Source organism: Carassius auratus, unplaced genomic scaffold (genome assembly GCF_003368295.1).
Source record: "Carassius auratus strain Wakin unplaced genomic scaffold, ASM336829v1 scaf_tig00032445, whole genome shotgun sequence".
Taxonomy (NCBI): Eukaryota; Metazoa; Chordata; class Actinopteri; order Cypriniformes; family Cyprinidae; genus Carassius; species Carassius auratus.
In genome coordinates, this window is record NW_020526001.1 from 107438 (window position 1) to 130850 (window position 23413).

General features: G+C 34.8%; 1 protein-coding gene across 1 annotated transcript; it reads right to left on the reverse strand.

Moving 5' to 3' along the window:
• Window positions 1-1016: 1016 nt before the first annotated feature.
• On the reverse strand, window positions 1017-5943 carry LOC113080888 (inward rectifier potassium channel 13-like). The gene is made up of 2 exons (XM_026252936.1): window positions 5450-5943; window positions 1017-1615 (listed from the first exon to the last, which is right to left on the reverse strand). Exons 1-2 carry the CDS (start codon window positions 5931-5933, stop codon window positions 1017-1019), a joined length of 1083 nt encoding a protein of 360 aa, XP_026108721.1. The 5' UTR covers window positions 5934-5943.
• Between the last annotated feature and the right edge of the window lie 17470 nt (window positions 5944-23413).

Here is a 23413-nt window from a genome sequence, read left to right on the forward strand (position 1 = left end):
CATGTAATCTGGATTATGTAATCAGATTATAAAATGTAAGTACTTGTAATTAGAATGTTACATTATAAAATGCTCATAATCAGATTACAGTTACTTTTTTGTAGATAACATTATAACATATTATTCACACAATGGCAGTAAATTATTCATAATTTGATTGCCATTATTATTCTCTCTCTCTCTCTCTCTCTCTCTCGCTCTCTCTCTCTCTCTCTCTCTCGTTTTCATTTTTAAAATTCTACTTTTTTCATGCATTTGGAAAGTTATGGCGTTATTTCCCTGTCAAATGTCGAGAGCGCATAAGAGAGAGAGATTCGCGCTCGCGCACCATATTAATGTACTTTCGCGCTACAATTATGCGCTCTCGACATTTGACAGGGAAATAACGCCAAAGAAAGTCTTCCAGCTTTTTATTAATTCACAACCCCCCTGTAGTTCATTCATGAATCTCTGGCATAATGTAATGTTTTATACACTTCATGGATGGACTATATTTTAAATCAAAAGTATGTGTGATCCAATAGTTTGTGTTGCACACTATCATTTCCATCATGTAATTTGTAATCAGTAACGGATTATAATTTGTAAGTAATCTACCCAGCACTTTGAGGAGTGCTTTAATAATTCATATTTAAAAAACAAGCCCTTGACTCTGATACAGACAGGTTTTGCAGTGACTATGTTCAGGTACTGAATATATGAGGGCTCAAACTTGGTTTTGTGGTGTCAGTGGATTCAGGGTGAAGGTGGTCAGTTACAATCATAAAACACTGGAGATTCCTCTTATTGCCATATGAAAACAATATCTCAATCAGCCGTCACTCATCTGTGTTGCTCTGGAAAACACAAGTGTGTCCGTAGCAGCAAAAATGGTTTTGATTGGTTACTAACAGGACGGGGTGTCTTTTGGGATTAAAAAGTCATAATCTGGAGGTTGTTTTGTGAAATGACATGGCTGTTTCATGATTGGAGAATTCTTATGAAATCATACACCTTTGCAAAAAAACAAAGCACTGCTACTCCACCCGTTCACTGCCTTCTCCGTTGATCTGGACCACCACGTGCTCTTTCTCCAGTGCATCTCTGGTGTGTGTGTTTGGGAGCGTGAGTGGACAGGGCTGCGTGTCAAAATAGCGCATGCTTTTGGCTTTGCTCTGGCCTTTTCCGTGCTGAGACGTCACCTTGGTGAAGCAGCTGCCGTACTGGATCTCGTCATGCAGGTAGGACGTCCTCTTGTGGTACCCAGAGCCTGTGCTCTCCTGAGAAGCGGTGAGGAACACCACCAACTCGAAGTGTTTGGTGTTTGGGGCATTGTTTAGAGGGCTGGATGGTGTTAGAGGGTGATAAAAAGTCAGAGGTGACAGGAAAAGGGGGCAAGGTCGTGACCCCAGGTTATCGACGCTGAATTCAATCGCGGTTTGGTGGAGTTCATGATCGTCATGTTCTTCGTAGAGAACGGCGCTCACACACACGTCCACCAGCGGCCGTGGAAGCAGGTTACAGACACGGAACATCAAGCAACGCTGACCTCTGACCTCACACACTACGGCCTGAGGACTGAACAGGATCCCACCGCAGTGCTTCTGAGGCCGGGAGAACTTAGCCACAAATGCACCTGAGCAGTGACAGGGAAAAAATGGAATTAAATAATATTTAATAAAGTAAATAAACTGCAAAATAAATTATTTAATAAATAAAGTATTTATACTGATAATAATAACAATAGAAGATTTATACTTCTGGACAAACTTTGGCACAAATGCACATAAGAAGTAATTGAAAAATAGGATGAAATGATGAAAAGGAAATTAAATGAAGCTTAATAAAACTGCTAATAATTTAACTATTAATGATGATGACAATAATAATATTAATAGAACATGTGTATACAATAATAATAATAAGGTAAGTAAGGTAAAAAGGTTAAAAGGGTAAATAAATAAAAACTTTGCCACAAATGAGAGATGAAACTGAATTTAAGGAATTAAAATGAAAACAATGCATAATAAATAATTCAAGAAATAAAGGTCTTTAAAAGTTCTTTACAGACATAGATTTATTTGAAATGTCATTAGATTTATTTTAAATAAACAATATATAAAAAACCTTAATTTTCTTAAACTGCATTTATCTGTTACCATTATCTGAATTGTGTTTCAGTGAATTCCCCTTCCTTTATTTACAGTTCAACCTCTTGTTCACAATCATAATTCTTAAATTCTGAATTTTGCCCAATCCTGGTCAAAAACACTCAAAGTACCCATATAGTTTACATGAGCAGTCAACCCCTGCTGGTAGAATCTGCAACTACATTTTTTTTTCTATGCTGACAGTAAATATATATATATGTGTGTGTGTGATATGTATGTAAGCAAATGTTTCATTAAATTATAATAAATGTTTGTAAATGGACTTGCCCTCTGTCTGTTGTCTTTGGTATCAAAGCACAGGATAGTTCCTCTAGCAGAGTGATTAGTCACATGACATCTGCAGCTCAGCTGATTGTCTTATGTATGCTGCATTTGAGCCAAGATGGCAGCATGCAGACTGTGTAAGTGACCCTTGCTATCTTGGAAAGTTCATTTGTCAGTTCACTTACAGTATTTGTGTTTATGGGTGGCTCTAAAACTAAACTAAAACTCTAAAGTAGGATCAAGTGCATACTGTTACATACATTTATATTTTCTAGTTCAATAGATGTCATCTACAAGCCCTTTTGCATTTCCTCTGAGGACTTCAGTAGCAGCACTGTCTTCTACAAAGCCAGATTTGTGATGCGTTTACATTTACCCTGTACTGTAGTCAGGCACGTGCACAGGTAGGGCTCAACCTGTGCAGAGCACATGCCCTTTTTGCCCTTACACTCCGAAGTGCCCTTTTTTTGGTGTTTTTTTTTTTTTTTTTTTTTTTATCAATGCTGTTGGTTACCCTTCACGTCTTTCTGTCTGTTTTACAAATATTTCGCAAATGAAAGTTCTTAAAAAGAGCTTGTGTAAATCTTATTGGATCCTCAAGCTGTCAGCTGATAACTCCGCCCCCTCTATATTCATTGAATCAACTGAGGTTCCACAGCAGCCGCACAGTAGACAACAGCTGAGCTGAACAAAGTTTTGTGAAGGGTAAATAAATATCTTGTTGTGTGAATAAGTACTACTAAACACTATGTCTATAAAGGCTCATATTTTATTTATTTGATGTCTGACTGACTCACTGACTGAGAGATGTGGGACGTCGCCTGAGAGAGGGCTAGCATTTGCCATCTAGTCATAGCCAATACATAGCCAACACTTAAATAGCCTGTGCATACAGTAGCATTTCATCTTTTATAAAATGCGATTTTGGTCAAATGCATTTTACCACAGGAAAAACTGAGCGCTCCGTCTATATAGCTACAAAAACTAGTTTATAACCTGTAGATTAAAATGTAATGTGATGCCGGTGTAGCAGTCGATTCTGTTCCCCTCGGAATCTCTGTTTCCCCTCGGGTTGCCAGGTCCGTGTAATAAACCCAACCAAATAGTTAATCAAACATTTTCCCAAAGTAGCCTAAATTCTGCGGATTTGGCCACATTCCCGCATAAAAATACACCAAACACACCTGGATGTAAGGAAAGCAAAAAGGGACACATTTCTTGCTACAGCATAGTAAAATGATTCTCACACTCCCGTTTATGTTCTTTTTTTTTTTATTCATTCATCTTGCAGTTGTTATTTTTGTCTTATGTTTTCAACCATTTCAAGTTGAAAAACCTCTCGTCTTAAATTTATTTTATTTAAGTTTAAGATTTAGGACGGTATTTTGAACTATTTGACTTGCCGTACATCCAGTCACGCTTCTTGCGCACGCTAGTTCTGATCGTACGTATAGTAACTTGGCAACTACGCAAGATGTTTGCGTAAAGGGGAACAGACATTCCGAGGGGAACAGAATCGACTGCTATGACGGACAAAACATAAATTCACATTTGCACACATTCGCTGGTCAAAAACTATATATTGACGAATGATCCTCGTCACCTACATAACATATATTTCTGAGAAATTTCTTCTTTGATTTATGATTGCTGATACACTTAATTTATTAACATTTAGGCTAATCATGTTATGGTATACTCTCCGATCGTCCTCACATGTATAAAATGCAGTAAAACATGGTTTTACTACAGTAATGTAGTAGTAACTAAAAACAACTACAGAAGATCACTGTGAAATCTTTATATTTTATCATGCAAGATGTAATTCATGATTCATTCCAAGGCTTCATTTATTTGATCCAAAATACAGCAAAAACAGTAATATTGTGTAATATTTTTACAATTTTAAATAACTGTTTTCTATTTGAATATATTTTAAAATGTAATTTATTTTTGTGATCACAGCTGAATTTTCAGCATCATTACTACAGTTCAGTACTCTTCAGTGTCACGTGATCCTTCAGAAATGCTTTTCACTGCAACTGTACTTTTCACACTATTTTTATTTATTTTTTTCATTGCTGGCTTATTTTAGGGAAAGTGTGGTGAATAAGAGACCTTCAAGAGACCAACATTTCTGGTCCACCACAGTATCAAATTTTTGCCAGGAAGGCGGATACATGTTGGATATGTTATAGTATCGGTATGGCTATAGTTTCTTATAATCTGGAATTGAGTTGGACATAATTACTTAAATTATATTTCAAAAAAGTTTGTCAAAAATACTTGACTCATTGCTCACCTTCTCAATGTCATTCATAATCATGTTAACCAAATAATACAAATTAGCTTATAAAACCAAACAGAATAGCTAAAAAAGAGAATATATATAATTGATATAAAAAAGGGAGGGGGGTGCCCTTTTTCAGTTTCAGCACATGCCCCTCAAAAGGTCTGTGCACGGCCCTGACTGTAGTTCAGAGGCAGTCTACTCGTGATAGGTTTTATTTAAAATATACCCATAAAAGAGTCTTTTACTGGAGCTCTCCTAAAAGCATGGGAACTCAGTCCCATGACTGACTCTACATATATCTGAAGTCCTCATCTATAGGTCATTGTGAGATTTATGTTTTTTTTTTTTTTTTTCATTTCTGTCAGAATGTTGAATGTAGAACAAATAGAATAGAAAGGAACTGAAAGAACAAAACTGCAAATAGAAAAATTTAGTAAAGCAATACAATTAATAAAAATAAATGATAACTTGTTTTATTTGTTATTGTGTAATTTTTTTTGTTTTGTTTAAAAAAGTAGATTTGACAAGACAAATGATAAACAAATTATAATAAGAGTTATTGTAAACGTTTTTTTAATGCAGCCTTGATTTTTTTCTTATTATGCAGGTGCTTGTCGATTGAGCTAATATAATATTCCAGTAAATAAAAAACTAATTTAAAAACCTCATTTCCAAGGAGAGTTAAATCTCTTATATAGACTTCATGCACATTTCTACAGTGAAGAAGAAGACTGTGGTGTACCAGTGATGAAGGCCTCCAGCATGAGTCCCAGCAGCATCTGCAGGGCGAGCAGGGCTATGGCGGTCGGACAGTCAGCGTTGGGGTACATGGTGCCGTACCCGATGGTCAGCTGTGTCTCGAGAGCAAAAGAGAAGGCGGCGGTGAAGCCCGTCACGTGTTTGACACACAGCACGTGGCCGGGTGGTGGGGAGTCATGGTCGAGCACGTCCAGGTCTCCGTTAACACGGGCGAGCAGGTACCACAACACAGCGAACAGTAGCCAGTGCAGCAGGAAGGAGCCGCAGAACGCCAGCACCACCCATCGCCAGCGCAGCGCCAGCCACGTCCCCCACATGTCCCGCATGGCCCCGAACCACGTCTCTCTGGAGCCCGGGGCATTGCCTTGCATCAGGCTCCGTCCGTCCTTACTGACCAGCCGCTGACGCTGAGGTTTGGCCATCAGGGCGCAGGACACGGCCTTTTGGTCACTGGTGGTGCTTGTCATGGTGATGGAAAGTTGGTGAACGGTTGGCACCTGGAAAAATGAGCAAAGACCACCTGATATCAGTTACACATGCTGGGTTTCAGCACTTTTGCGTATGAAGATCTGATGTTTGTAAAGGGAAAGTTCACCTCTTCTAATGAAATAAATGAAAATGAAATTTCAATCACTAGTCAATCTAAACCTGTATGTTTACCTACTATTCAGTTCTAAGAAACACAAAAGGAGAGATTTTGAAGAATTTGTATGCAGATGTATGATGCTCCAAACTTTTATATGACCAATCTAATCTTTAGTGGTGTACATTACATATATATATACACACACACACACTATTGTGATGTTTTTATCAGCTGTTTAGACTCTCATTCTGATGGCACCCATTCACTGCAGTGGATCCACTGGTGAACAAGTGATGTACTGCTAAATTAAAAAAAATCTAAAAATGGTGCCAGATTTGATGTAATTAACAGAAAATGGATGAAGGATGAAGGTTGATGTTTTTTTTATATATATATATCTTACTAAATCTTCAATTTCTGTAATTGGAATAAAGCTGAAATAATATGATATAAATAATAGATTAAAATCATAATCTTACAATCTAAACCTCAAAAACTTGAAAATTATGAAAATGAAAATTGGAACTGTTGCCTAAGCAATAACAGAAACGACTAAACTAACCAAAATGGCTAAACCTGAAATTAAAGCTGAAAAAGTGATGACAAAAACACATTGTTAAAGGAATAAAAATTAAACCTATAAAGAAATATATATAAACTAAATGACCAGAGCACACAACAAAATTAAAAGGAAACTGATAGAAAAAAATAAACTTGAAATAGTGCCTAAGTTATGTATTAACACAAAATCTACTTGTATGGTGTATTTCTATCATTTTTTGGAACTTGAAAGCCGTCAAAATATAAAAAGTTTCTCTCTTTGGGTTTGGAACTACGATGACGGCATCAGATTTTCAGGTGAACTATTCCTTTGACATTTAACCAGCAGGATGAACATTAGTCACCTGTGTTATTACTGAGAGAGATGTGTAGTGTGTGTACTTCTGCACTGATGGGATTTAATTAGTGATGTTTCTCAGTGGGGTGTGTGTGTGGAAAAGACAGCCGGAATGTGTGTTTAATCCACTTTTTTTTTTTTTTTTTTTTAGCTCTACCAGGCGACTGCAAGTAGTTAGTCTGACACTAAAAAAAATACACTGAAATAATAATAAAAAAAGGAATGTGTTTTTTTTCCAATGTGTCACGCTGCTTAATGATATTAGATTGTGTGCTAGAGAACATGAGAAAGAATAATGTACCAGCCCCTTGTATAACAAGTTAAATGTGTCTGTAAATATTATGCTGGTGCACTAAATGAAAGTGCCTGAGGATGTTTGGAGGCCAACACTTCAGGTTAAACTGTAAATAAGAGGAGAGTGTCACATTTTCATTTAACAAATGTTAACTTGCCCTCCGGCTTCTCTCCCGGTGAGGAGAGGGAATGTTTTCCTCATGCCTGAAGATGAGTGAGCTTTGCTTTCAATCTTTACAAATTGTGCCCTGACCTTGATCCCCATCTGAGGTTAAAATGGGATTTCTGGGTTTTTCTGGTGAACTTAGACAAGATATGACATGATTGTTTCAATGTAGAATGCATTTTGCCATATTACTACATAAATATATTTACTGAAAGAAAAATAATAATAATACTAATATATATTTATATATATAGCAAAAAAAAAAAAAAAAAAAAGATAATTATGCTTACCAAGGATACATATATTTAGGCCAAAATATAGCAATATTGTTGCAAAAAAAAAAAAAATTTCTATTTAAATGTATTTTAAAATGTAATTTATTCTAGTAATGGAAAATTTCTAAATTTCTTGCAGTGTCACATAATCCTTCAGAAATCATTTTAATATGCAGATTTGGTGCCCACAATATTTCTTATTATGTTTAAAGCAGTTCTGATTCTTCATATGTTTGTGGTAACTGTATCCATTACAACTTTGATATATAAAATTGATAGCTGTAGTAATTTTAGTACTGAAAAGTAGACTTGTATTTCAATTTTGTAGTTTTTTTTTAATGGTTTTCATTAAAATTTTTAAGATTTCAAGTTTAAGTAATATTTGTTTATTTCAGTTTGATTTGAATTACCAAAATTTTTTAACAGTTTTATTAAAAATAATAACAATGAAACAATGAATGATAAATTTCCATTTTGTACATTCCGTAAATGCATCGAATATCCTAATATTTATAAACTTAGATCATATACATATACATATACATACTCAGAAATGAGGACACATTTATTGCGAATGTTACTGTATATAATTATATCATAATTTGTTTTTAATTCTTCAATGAGAGTTAACACCACCCTAGGATCATTCTGGCACAATATAACCCCTGGTCCCTGAAGTACACATTCGATTAGACAAGACCATGAACGTTTTCTATCTTAACCTAAACTTCATGAGAGAATCCATCACATGATAAATCACAGTAGACCGTAGCTGTGTGTGTGTTTCCAGCGCATGTAATTCATGTGATTGGATCCGCCACGGGGCGATTAAAACACACGTCTCTTTATGTGTCCGGTTCCATGGATCCACTTCTAGTGAATCTAGTGTAGCACATTCTGGACATCTGATGCTATGGATCCACGTATAAATGCCATTCATTTACACAAACCCTTTGCAGACAGAGCATGAATCATTGCCACATAACCATCTTGTTGCTTGTCTCCATACAAGGTTTCATTAGCTTATGAATGATGGGCTTTCAGATGATAGCGTGATGCTGGTCATATTTACAGATGGTACTAAGTTTGTATGAAAAAATGTTTTGTTTTGTTTTTTATACACTGCAAAAACATTTTTTTTATCTTATTTTTCAAACACTTAGAACATTCCTAAATCAAGGCATAATTATTTGAAAAGCAAAATGATATTTCATAGGTTACAAATTATTTAATTATATAAAAATCAAATAATGTATTTGAGTAAATCTAGCCAAGAACATCATTTTCTTTGCATTTGAGGAATTGTTCTTTATTTTCTTTGATTTCTTTTTCCCCTTTCATCAGTCATATCTTTGATTGACATCTTGCAATTATTAAGCTACCTCAATGACTTCTCACCTTGTGATTGCTTTCTTCAACACATGAGAAACAATAGCAAAACAATGAGTAGCTGATTCCTGGATATAAGATTAACCCCGACCTTTGTGTGTGTGTGTGTGTGTGTGTGTGTGTGTGAGAGAGAGAGAGAGAGAGAGGTTGAGATGGTGCTGTCAGTTACTGTAAGCACTGTATCTGAACTTTAGCACATGTCGTGCATGGTTTACTTGTGTGAACTTCAAGCTGAATTAGAATGGAAAAAATGTGTCTTGTTTCGGTGATTTTAGTTACGAGTTTAACCAGAGATTTGGTCTGATTAAATCTGAGTGATTCTCCACTGCACACAGTTCAATGTGTCAGAGTGCAAATGAGTCTGGTGTGCTCATGGGTAAATGATTATTTCAAGTGTGTGTGTGTGTGTGTGTGTGTGAAAGAGGGAGAAGAGAATAGAGAGAGATATGGATATTTTAAAGACAGTTACCCTAAATGTACCTTGGAAATACAATATATGTATATATATATTAAGAGTATGTTAAGAGTCCTTGCCACATTTTTTGTGAAAAAGGGTCTGTATCTGCTCCAAAATGACTAAAAGCATCATAAAATTACTATAAAAGTAGTCTATATTACTCATACACTCTATTCATAGTCATATGATAGCTTTGTGTGAGAAATAGAGCATCATTTAAAAGTTTTTTTTTGCTACAGGGCAATGATGCTTGGTGTCAAATTACAATGTTATATATTTGGTTTCCGTTTCATAGCTTTGGCAGAGGGGAAGACCTACATTTCAATCTTTATACGGCTGATTTTATGGTGCTATTTTTATTATTTTTAAGTTTGACAGACCCGGTCCTTATTGCATTTTGGTTTCTGGTCTGGAAATATTTTTTACTTATTTATTTATTTTTATCACCTCTGGTGTTCAGGTAAAATAAATAAAGAAATAAATAACTCATTTTTAGGAATGACATTAAGGTCAGTAGCTTTTGACTTTTTTTTTGGGGGGGGGGGGGGGATAAAAAATAGATGTCAGGAAATCCTTTATGAATAAACAATTATTCATAAAAACACACACACAAACACTGCCCTGTGAAGATCTTGATGCTGATTTGCTTTTAATAGAGAGTTTGTCTGCTGAGACTATGATTAGTCATGGTCACCCAAGGTAGAATGTCTTTGGTTTTTCTCTTCCAGCTATAAGTCTTATCTAATAATTTCTCTAACACAGCATAAAACACACACACACACACACCAGTTTTACTCACCAATTCTCTCTCTTCGGGGTTAAATAGGGATTCCTCAGTGTTTTTCGACAGAGCGTCAAACTTTTAGAGATGTTCAAGCAGGATCTAGAACGTGAGGAACCGTAGATCCTCGGCCGGAGTGTAAAACCAATCCAGATCCTTCTGTAGGAGACACCAAAGAGTCAAACGCACTGATGAACTCCAACAAACACACACTCAATGAAGAGAGCCGGCCCTGAAACTCATTGGTCACATTACTCAGCATGTGGCCAATTAGGAGTGCTTGAGAGAGGAGGAGAACACCTAGAGTCACTTCTGTGTGTGTGTGTGTGTGTTTGTTTGCGTGTGTGTGTGATGAAAGGAACAGTACAGTAATTGTCTTTCTAACCCATCTTTATGAAGCCGCTTTAACAGATGAATTTCTCCCAATCCAAACTTTTCATTCGGGTAAGGAGTGAAATCAGATTTTGTCCTGTTTTTGTTGGTCAGCGTGAGAGTTTCTGCATGAGTGCCTGTGTTAATGCTTACATAATATCGCTCATTTGCAGGAAAGGGTCACACTTTTCACATTGCTGATGAGTTGGATGGCCTTGTGATCACATTTAATTGTCCACTGCAGAGAAAACTATTTCTGATTTATTTTTTTCTTCTTCTTTTCCAGGAAAAATATTTATGATTTGTTTAATCAAGGCAAAATTACTATAGAAGCAAAACGACATAAAATAAAATAAAATCTTGTTTTCTGCAAAATGTATTAAAAGCAAGTGTGTTTATGCTTAAAACAATAAGGTTAGACAAATATACATAATCCAAAGGGAAAACAAGAATATTTTTCCCAATTTCTAGTTTTAGAAATAGAAACCTAAATTTGTTTTTAATTTTTTTTTAAACAATACTTAATATATTGAGCTATTTTGCTTATCAATTAAATATGCCTTGATTCAAGAATGTGTAAATATTTGTACTGTAAAACAAGACAAAAATACTGTAAGATTTTAATTATTTATTTATTTATTTTTTTGCAGTGTTGTTGCTCATTTCTTCTTAAGATACTTTAATGTAAGTATCAACTTTATCTCAGATATTTTTTCTAATTGCATTGCTTGCACAGCTCAGATCATTTGGTTTAGTTAGAAACGCTTTACAAGCAATGTATAAGTTCATACTGGGATCTCTGACTTCTGATTGCAGACAGACCTGAGCACAGTGTAAGACATTGTTTAGATCTTTTCTGAAACTCTAAATGACTCAAAATGTGACTTTTCTGGGCTCCTTTTCCTCAGGAGTAAAATATGAGAAGCTCCAAAGTCTGTCTTTAATCTCAGTGCTTTCTAGAAGAAAGAATTGAGAAATTCAAGATTTGTGCAAGACTACACTTGTACAATTTAACACTGGTAAGTAACCACACACAATAAATGTTGCTCTTTACTTAAAAAGCCACTAAAATGCCAATAAATGATATTTCTGGAGGTGATGTGAAGCTAACTTGAAAATTTCCAAATAAAAACAGTTGCCTGTGGGAAACTGTAGTGTTGTAACAGGGCCATCTTATCTAAATGAGAGCTCCACACAAAAGTATATCAACATAAAAATATCAACAAATAAAATATTTTTATGGCAGTTTATGAACAGCTTCCCGTGGGGCAAAACAAGCTCATCATTTTCGGTGAGTTGCCATTTGAATACAGAATAGTTGCATCACACAGCCAATGGCCTCAGTTTATTGCAATGATAAGAAATCTGAAGGTCTTCCCTGTGAACTAGATAACAGATAACAGCTAGCTAACTTTTGTATGTTGCCACAGAGCAAACCTTGTTTATTTACAATCATTTGGTGAGGTGAATATACCAATGATATATTTATGTATTAATGACTTCTTTCTCCAACATTTACTCATGATTAAAGGGATGCTTCACTCTAAAGATCTGTCATAATTTAATCACTCTCATCACTCTCAATCACTCTCAAACCTCTGTGATTAACTTTCTTCTGTAGAACAACACTTGAGAAGTTTGAAGATCGTTTGACCTGTTGTCTTCCTTGAAAGTATCAGTCATACAAAAGACATAAGTGTAAGTGAAAGATATTTACTAATAAAACAAACTGAAATTGCAGAAAAAGATCCTGTTTAACATACCTTGTGTTGCCTCCTCGAGCATCAGTGCCGGTTCAGAGCCTTTGTGAAAGTTGTGCAGTCTCTCAATAGTCCTGAGGCCAAGCTGGGCCTCTGCATCTTTGAGCGCTGTGAGGAGAATTCAGACGTGCAGAGCATGCAAGGCACCAGAGAACTTACACGACCTGGAGGTTTTTAGTCAACAGCAGTAATTTATGAGCTTTTCAGCTCATGGGTTTGGGATATTTGATCATCAGCTACTGAAAGTCAGAACAGTCAAACTTGGTAGTAGTCTAAAACTATAGGAGTGTATAAGCATATTATATATACTTTTTATTTAAAATTTTAACTAAAAAAAAACATATATATATAATTTAAAAAGACAATTTAGCACTCTCATTAAAAATATCTATTAAAAATAATAAAATTAAATAAATAATTGTTGAGTAATTTAAGTAACTTGTACTCTATTAACCATAATCGAGAAACCATACTCTATTAGTATTGCGCTTAATTTGGCACTAAAATAAAATTGTGCAATTTCAGTATGTTATTTTTCTCTTTCATTGTGACATTTTCATGATAATTAAAAACCCTCATATTTTTTTATTAAGTAATTTGTAACTAATGAGCTTTATAATTGTGCTTCACTCTGCAATAAAATGCCAAAAGTATAATACAATTAATATATATATATATATATATATATATATATATATATATATATATATATATATATATATATAACTCTTACATTTCTACATCAACCTAGTATTTGCTGTACTGATTTTAATTTATACTGGTTTTCATCAGATCTGTCTGGTGTTTTTTATTGTATTACAGTAATAATAGACTAATGAAAGTTATCATTAAAAATAGTCAATATCACATAGTAATAGTCAAGAGAATAACAATTTAAATATTTGAAAAAACAATTATATAAATATATATATATTTAATAAAAAAATCTAAAATATTATGATAAGGAAGTGTGAGAAATGTTTGGAATGTTTGGAGAGAGATAATAATAAGAATAATAATTTTTACTGTGATGTGTTGATATTCTAATATATATTTTTTATAATACTTAGAACTAGATGTAAGACCTTGATTAATATCAGTCATTACTGTACGATTCAAACTTTATTCGTTGAACTTTTTTTTTTATTTTTTTTAAGTTGATTGTGTTTTCGTGAATACCAGCAGATGGCGCACTGTATTCACGAACAAAACCTCACAATCATTCAATCTGAGCTGGAAGGGCTTTGGTTAATAAACACTCTCTCTTCACTGTCACTTATTGCCCTCACACAACAAATGTTTCACAGAAGCTCTAAAGCACACTTTAACAGAGACAAATGTGTGAATCAATAGACACACAGTTACCTATAAAAGACTGTGTGTGTATTCAATGAGAACGTCTCTTTGCTTGGTGTCTGATTACTGCGAATTATAGGTATACAATTACATTCTATACACACACGGGTAGATAAATAAAAAAACTACTCATTATCATTTGGAAACTAATTTTAAAACAGGAAATGAATCACAGCAATCTGATCTTCACACTTAATGAGCTTTACTTGGCTTAACTTTGCCACAATAAACAAATTTGAGACTATTTTGAACAAAATTTCCTGTTGTCTTCTTTCCTAATGTGCTGTTTGGCTGAAGGAACAGAAACTCCAACTTCCTGTATTCGGTCCTTTTTGAAACATTTGGGAACCAGACACTTAAACCTTCTGATTACTGTTGTGAAACTAGTCCACTGTTTGCCCCTAGATATTAGGCTTATCAAACTAATTTCCTCATCACATTCCTCTTCAAACATGACAGGACTAGTGTGAGTGTTACATAAACCCAGAGGAAGAATCGTTACTCAGTGGTTCTTACAAGGAAGACTTCATGGGGATTTGGGTTGTTTCATTTATGTTTTAACAGATGTTTCTAATAAAACTCTTCAGGAGAAATAAAAACAGCCATGAATGAGACAATTGTTAACAGACAGAATGAGTACATGAGACATTAAATGAATGTAGATACCAACTCAAATCTTTTGGAAGAATTAAATGAGAAAAGTTTTTTAAAACAGGAATCTTTGTTTTTTGACTGCAGACTTTAGTTTTGCTCATCTGAGCACAGTTTGAGATATTTTTGAGATTTGTTTTAATCTTCTGATATATTTCTATGGTGAAAATGCCTTTTTGCACCAAAAGTCAATTTGTTCTTTATTTAATTGCATAGGTGCTTTGTGACAGTTGAACCATTCAAGATAAATCATTGTGAACTCTTCTGTGGTCAGACACAGGGTCAGCTGGGTGCAATGATAACACTGGATGGTTTGACTGTTATTTAAATAATATTTCCCTGTTTCCTAATGCCCAGTATATGCACACCACTTACAAGAATAATGAACAAATTACTAAAGCCAGTGAGAACACACATTTAGTCCACTGAATTGTCGAAATACACACACACACATATACTCTCACAGAGTCTGGGGTATTGCTTTAGCTCAGTTCTACTGTTACTGTTAAAGCAGGTCACAACACAGAAGGAACACTGTCCGACTGAGACAAAGGGAAAGGGAAGAACAGAATGCAAGAGAACCAAGAAATTGAAAAGTAGCAGAAACAAACGACGGGTGGTCTGTGAGCAGAGAGAGAGAATGGAAAGAGAGGTCAGAGATGAGAAATGGAATGTAAACCAATAGAAACTTTCAAAGTAAACAAGATTTTTTTTTTACATTGTCTGAAGAAAGTTTGAGCACTGCTATCTCATGTAAAACAATGCCACAATGTAAGTGTTGTTATGTGGCTGCTAAGGTGCTCTGGATGGTTGCTTAAGTCAAAAGAGCATCTATGGATGATATTCAGCTCTCTAGATAGGTCTAGGGTCCCTCCGTCAATGCAAAACTATAGTAATATTTGCACATTTTATTGTCTGCCTCAGCAAGATAACAATAGCAGACCTCGCTTCAACAGCTGCTTGCAAAACCCTTAACCCTAAGTATGTCTTTACTCTTCACTATTTCTGACAAACGACAGTCCAGAAGTCATTCATTCCTGATGGAGATCAATGGAATTCCATGGAGTTGCATGAAGTTCCAATCATGGGCGTGAAAACTTTTCAGATCTGATTTGAACTCTGGATGACTAAAATATTTCGATTTTTTTAAACAAATGATGTATGGTGCATTGCATTCACATCAAAACTGTGAGCAAAACATGAGCATTACCAATATTTGTCCACTAAAACGTTATTATTTGTACAGTATTGCTCTAAAATAAGTGGCTATGAATATTTTTTCTGAGCTAAGAAATATCTATTAATTGTTAAACGACATTTTCTTTCAAACAGCAGATAAAACTTTATATTATTCACAAGTAATTCACAAATCTGTGTATTCAAATCAAACCTATAAGCTAAATTTGCTACTTAGATTGTAAGTTTGTTAAGTTTAAATAATGGATTAAGGGATCTAAAATCATTCAGAATAAGACATTAACAGTGAGAATGGGTCCTTAAAATATAGTGTACCCTAATTATTTACATTGATTAGCCCTAAAAAAGATACTTTCTTTTTTCTTTCAGACATATTGCCAGCCATTTGTTTTGTGTCGATACATTCATTATTTATTTATTAAGTGAAGGAGCCAATTCCCTTTACTTAATACATTTGGTTGAGGAAAGTTGACCTCAAAGTTTCCCAAGCAAAACAAGAAATGATCAAATGTAAAAATGTCTACCTTAAATGTTTGCCAACTGTATTATAGTGAATGTTAATGTTTTCCCTCTATGAGTTTTGGTGCTTTCCTATCCACAATGAAGACCTGAACAGTGGATGCCTTCTATATTTCAGGACAGGAGATGCTTCACCCAGTTTGAAAGACTTTCTATTTGTTGCAAGAGCCTAGTACAACACTGTTTTCCCCAATTCTGTGTTCAATATTTCAAGGAGGTCAGTTGTTTGTCAATGTGTCTGACTTCACTTTACTAGCAACATTTGTATCAGACGTAAATTGTGCCAGTCTGTTCGCTGATCAACAAATTCAGATGCTTCTGCTCACTACCTAGAAAACATTCTAACATGTTTGTGAAAAGATTAAAAGCTATTTTTTTTTCTTCAACATTTGCTTTCAGGTCTTGTCTTTGAGGAGCAGGATGATTAAAAGTCTCTGGCTTTGTTCGAGTCGATTGGGCCTCGCCTCTAAAGTAGGTTTTTTCTAAGCCAGACATAATATGAATCCCCAAAGAGTTGAAATTGGAACGCTGCCTCCTTAGTGACCTCTGACACTTTTTGTGATGATGACTTGACTAGATCTGATGGAAAGTGAGAGATCGAGAAAGTGAGATAAAAAAGTATGATTTTTGGGAATTATTCCTCTGTTGGGGCTGTTCAGGTTTACTGGTCTAAAAATACTAATCCTACTTTTATAGAACTGAACTAAGTGCTCTGAATATACTGAAATCAAGAAGACATGGAAAAGGACACATGTTCCTTCGAGCAAGTCACTTCTTAGAATTCATTGGGACTTTATGTGTGTGTGTGTGTTTACTGGGGCCCAGACAGCGCTGGCATTGTTTGAGCATTCAATAAAATGAGTGAATCATCAAGAAAGCATAACAGACTACAACACACACACACACACACACACACACACACACACACCAGAATGAGAGTCCAAACAGCTGAGAAAAACATCTCAATAACCCACAAGTAATCCACACCACTCCAGTCCATCAGTTAATGTTTTGTGAAGTGAAAAGCAGCATGTTTGTAAGAACCGAGTCCATCAAGACATTTTCAACTTCAAACTGTTGCTTTTGGTTAAAATATGAGTCCTCTATCCATAATATTGCTATCTCCATTGAAAAAGTTGTCTTGTCTGAAACAGTAAAGAAATATGCACAGATCAAAGAGATAATGATTAACTGATGGACTGGAGTAGATTAGTTGTGGATTATTGTGATGTTTTATCAACTATTTGGACTCATTCTGACGGCACCCATTCATCGCAGATTATCAATTGGTGAGCAAATATTTCTCAAAATCGGTTCCATTGAAGAAATAAAACTCATCCATATCTTGGATGGCATGAGGGTGAGTAAATTAAAATTTCTGTGTGAATTATTCCAGCTAGGCTATGAAATGAATGTGGCTATATAGTTTAATTATTTTGGTCTGGAAGTATTTTATAGGAAATGTTTGGGTTTGTAATGAAATCTATGACTTTTGAACCATTATATAAATGTTATTATTCAACAAATTTGTTGTTCTATTTATTGCATATGTTAAAAGTCTCTTTTTCACCATTGGGCTATTTCTTTCACATGTGCTCCATTTATTTCACTCCTAATTTATTTTAACATGTTAACTGTTCTATATCTATCTCTTTACAGGCTCTGAAAAGGACTGCTGTATCCAGTGTCTTGTGGTTGGCAGAGAGAGATTTTGAGCATATGAGCGTGTACATTATGTGAGCATGTCTGTACAAGGAAGAATGAGATAAGAGAAGAGAGGAGAGAAAAGTACATTTAAAAAGAAAAAAAAAATAGCAATGTAGAAGACCAAATTATGGAGAGCTAGACATTCCTGAGCTGAAAGAACATCAATTTGTCAAACAGGGAGGGAAAGCATCTGGTTCTGATGGAGAGCAAATTGATGGAGTCCAGCACTTGGGCTTATGGGTAATGTAGTCCATACTGAGTTTTTTTGGCTGTGAAGAGAAAAATGAGAAAAAGGAAGTCATAGAAAAGGTTCCAAAGTGGTTAAAGTGGAAATGGTTTTAACATGCCAACTCTTGTTGCTCTTTTTATTTGTTTAGTTTGACTGAAATAATTTCTCCTGCTTTGTAGAATTAAGTCTAGAGAACTGATCGCTCTCATATTTATGGCCTATTTACACTTATTCACTTAATTTTTCTTAATTGTTTAAACTGCTTTGCACATTTTTGACATGCACATGAAGGTTTCTCCAAAACTTAATACAAGTATGATTATTCCTACTAGTGGTATTTTCAATTAAAATCAGTGATGGTGCTAATGCTGTTTACAATGAGAAAGTTTTACATACATGGCAAGCAAAACCCGATTGCATCTTTTATGCGTCCCGAGTGTTGTTTACGTTCACCTCATTCTTGTTATCCGCCCTGTTTTCTGAGAAAAACCAGGGTTTATAGATTTTGTGTGTCTCTCTGTCTATAGTTAATTTTCATGAATTCAGTGGTTCTTTTCAGTTTTTGTCTCGTGTCAGTGACTTTGCATTAATGCGAGAGAAAGGAGAGAGAGGGCTGTAAATCCAGATCTGGTTTCTGAGACTTCTTTTTTCTGTATAAAACTTTAAAGGGCTTGTTGCATTATTCACCACTTCAACCACAGGACACACACACACACACACACACATGCTTATTTTAAACCACTGAGAGCCTGCTTCTTCTTCTGCCTTTGCGTGTGTGTTTCGGTTCACTGAATGTTATAGGTGATGTTTGACTTTTAATGGCTGTAGTGGGAGAGTGTGTGGTGATTTAACAGGACTTGTGGGGAGTATTTGGCTGAGATGGTCAGTGCGCAGGATATCATTATGTACTTTTAGCAAGTAGTTATAATGTTGAATCACACATGACAGTGAAAGATGGTCTTCAGAAATCCACCAGGACATTCACACGTTCACAGCATGCGCTCACACACTGGCGTAATTCTGTTTCCACTGTGTTAATGGTAGCAAATCTGAGCCCAGTCAAACTTTAAATTCCAATTCCATGTGTGACATCATCAAATAAGAATAATTTACCTTGGATGATTCAAGGATATGCTGTTTATTACAGCAATAAACACACATTACTTCGAGAGGTTAAAGAGTAGGTAAATTGAAAAAAAGGCAGTGAGAGAGAGAGAGAGAGAGAGGGAAATATATGGCTCTTATTTGAGCGTCACTGTTGGATCAGCAAACACCAGGGCCCAGCTGTACTTATGATACTCCCACATCACTGTTTAAACACACACACACACACACATACTGGAAAAGGAGCAGGGGAGAGCGGGGTCGAAAGTAACGTGCTTTAACACATCCTAAAGTTTGCATTTTCATTTTTTTTTATATATAAAATTAAATCGAGTTTAAATGTCAGGAGTTCCTGTTGGGATGAAAGTAACAGTTGTTACTTTTGTCCCGCTACAGTGACAAAAAGTATAATTTTTTTTCCAGTGCAAGCTATACTGTGAATTTATGTGTCTTGCATCATTTCTTACGAATGTTTATGTCATATTATACCAAAAGAATATGTCTGAGTGAGGGTCAAAAAAGACAGACAGAGGTCTGGTTTTGTCCAGATGTTTTTGAGAGGGTGTTTCTGGACATATAGGAACATCACTCTCTGGGCAGCTGCTACATCACATTTATATTTAAGTTTTAGCCATATCTTAGCCTTTACACCTCCACCTGTGAATCTGCAGTGTTTCCAGATGTTTTAATGCATATTTTCAATTTATGCATAAAAACAACTGGATGGAATGTAACAGGCCTACTGTTACATTATGTTTAGAGTTTTTTTTTATTATGCTAATGTGATTAAAATTTTATATTGTGCATTCTGTAGAAAAAACAAAGTTTTATAAAAATACATTGAAATTGACAATAAAAAAATACAGTCAGGTTTTAAGACATCTGATGAAACTTAAATTTAAAATGAAAATATGAAAATGTAATTTAATCATTTTTTGCAAAGATAAATGACTAAATATGTTTGCAGTTACATATTAACAAGGTCACAATCAGGTATACTTAAGAAAAATAAGAGTAACAGAAAAAAATCTAGCTTATATTTGTTGTGTTACTTTTGACCCACCTTTGTGTTACTTTTGTCCCAACCGATGGGGTCGAAAGTAACAATGTGCTTATGTTCAACTTATGTTCAAAGTGAAATTATACTGAAGTCTTTCTACATTTCTACAAAATACCACCTGGTATTGTTAGACCACACTTCTGAGTTACTGGCCACAGCAGAAATATATCTCTGTATACAACATTATCTTTTAAAATTATGTTTTTCTGAAAAATGGTACTTTCGCCCCTGCTCTCCCCTACTGCTTGCCTCAGTTTAAGAGTGTAATATGCTAAACCGTAAAGTTTATACACCCACGTCAAAGACAAGATACACACTTCAACACTGATTGCTTACAATGTAAATGAGGAACAAAACTGATTTTAAAAAAATATATATATTTTCAAATATATTGTCTTGACCTTTTATTTAATATATTTAACATAGATTTTCAATGTACACAAGTTTGGTTTGTTATGATTTCAATTGAATGAGGAGTTACACCTGGGTGCAACAAGCACACAATCTTTGTGTGTGTTTTTTGTGTGTCTTTGTATGAACTGAGAAATGGAGCAGCATATTTTTTGTACACATGACCTTCTCTCTCTCTCTCTCTCTCTCTCTCTCTCTCTCTCTCATTTTTAATGTGGTAGAATAATTGAATTATTGAACGCCCCCCTCTCATTTTCAGCTATTTATAGAGAGATGCCTGAAGACAGAATTTTGTATCCAACTATTGTGCTAATGTAAAGCTATAACATGCAGTGTCGTACTGCACATTTTAAACTGGTGTGATATTACTTTATATTCATGATTTTTTGTTTTCATGCTGGTTTAATATCGCTTTTGCTGCACTGCAAATCACAGCAGTTTTTATACTGGTATACTAGCATGTTTTACACTGCTTCTCACAACTGGAAAACGATTCTGGCAGTGGGTTTATCGAAAAAGGTAAATGTAAAAAAAAAAAGGTGATTAATGTTGTTGTTTTGAAAGTCCTCATTACAGACATTAGAAACTGCTGCTGTGATACAGTACACTGATGGTGAATGGTACGTGCCAGGGTTATTTGCACAGATGAACAGTGCGAGGGAATTCTGTGTGGGTGTCTTATGGTTTGCCGGTTGTCCTGCTTCCTGTTGGAGCTGTTGTTGTGCCAGCAGAGCTTTCCCAGACGATTCGGCAGGCGCTCTCTGCCCGACTGATCGATTGGTGGAAAAGTGTCAGCCTGCAGGCTTTTAGTGATGATGTCATCATTATTGATCTGTCAGTGGGCTGAAATTAAACAAAATAGAAAGTGTTTCCTTTCTTATTATGCATGTGAGTGCAATCCCTGCAGGAAGCACTGAGCGACGCAGCACAATGTTTTTTTATGAACCGCAGTAGTTTATTCAGCTTTTTGTGGGAATGTGTGCTTGTACAGTAAAACTATTAATAAGTAAAATACTGAAAAGAATTATGATAATAATATAGAGAATCAAGCCTATATTATACTCAACAAGACATACTTGTGTTAAACTATTTTTAATAAGACTTTTTGTAATTTACAGTGAAATCAGTAAAAGCATGTGCTCATAAGTCCTTGAATGATACATCACTAGTATATTATTATTTTGCTATTTACAAAGGGGTGTCTCCATTGGTAGTTAAAAAATATAAAAATTTTGTTCCTTAATTGTCATTATTTATATATATATATATATATATATACAGTACATATAGGCTAGCTATATATTTTCTATATATTATTTGTACATTTTCTGATAAGCATTGGGTGAAAAAAAAGAAACTTGTAAGTCACTCTATATAAAGACTTTAAGTACTGTATACACTTAGATCCTCCATTCTTTGCTTACTTCGTCCTCCTCTTTCTTGTATTCTTGTCTCCTCTTTTTACCTGCTGCTCTCCTGGTATAAGTACACTGTAAAAAATTGCTGTAGTTTCTACAGCAAAATTTTACAGAATTTTACTGTATAAACATTTTACAAGATGCAGCTGTAATTCGCAATGCATTATGGGTCAAATAAGGTTTTACAGTTGTTAACAGTATATTTCCACGTCAACTGTAATTCATTTACAAGAAGCAGGTGTTTCCTACACTAATTTACTGTAGTGTGGCATTATGGGATTGCGCGCGCATCATTCAAATTCAGAAACCCAGCCGACTGGAGCAGCCCGAGAACGATTGAAGATAAGATGATTTATTCATAATTCCTGGTAAGTTCACTTAATTATACTTAAGAAATATAACCCTTTATATTTATTTAAGTTAATCTATAAGCGATTTCATGTCACAATAGCCTCCTATCCTGACATTTAGTGGCCTTGGTAACTTCTGTGCAGTAAACTGGGAATTGCTATCATAGCATAGTTACGCCAAATGTTCGATTTTTGGAAGTACAATGTTCTTATTGAGAGCATTTAAAAGTATTGTTTACCTAATGCGAACGATTGTCATAGTAACTAACGTTACTATCTATCTAAATAACTGACGAACAGCAACATTTGAAATTTCATTCGTTTATATGTGTTCAGCTATCCCATATTGACTCGACGCCTTACTATAATAAATGAAAGACATCTTTATATGCCCGACTGGACAAGTTCGCCTGATTTAAAAAAAAAAAAAAAAAAAAAGACTGAGGAAGCATCGAAACGCGAGACTGATTCTGATTATATTAACGTTTCATTCAACATCAAAAAAGCTTAACGGCACACATAAACTCACAGAAAACACATGAGGTAAGTTAAATGTTCAGCTGTTGAGTTTATTTATAACATATAAGAAGCATCACAAGTGAGTTGTTTTGCTGAGTATCACGATTGCAAATACATAGTTCAATAAACAATTAGTTAACAAGTTACTTACTTTTTTAGACACAATATTAACTGTTGTTGTATTTCACCGACGAATATAGTTCCAAACAAAGACCAAAGCAAAACTATTTTGCTCATTCTCAAATCAAAACTCTCCAAACTTGAGCTAAATGATTCATCTTTTTGAACGGATCGGTTCAATAAATGACTCAGTTGATTCCCTCATTAAGTTATTTACTGCCACCTAATGGCGGATTAGTTTCAGGTTTAATAAGCAGCATTGCATTTTTCCAACATTTATTAATTGTATTTTCAAATTTCATATAATTTTGCACTGTTAATTATTTAA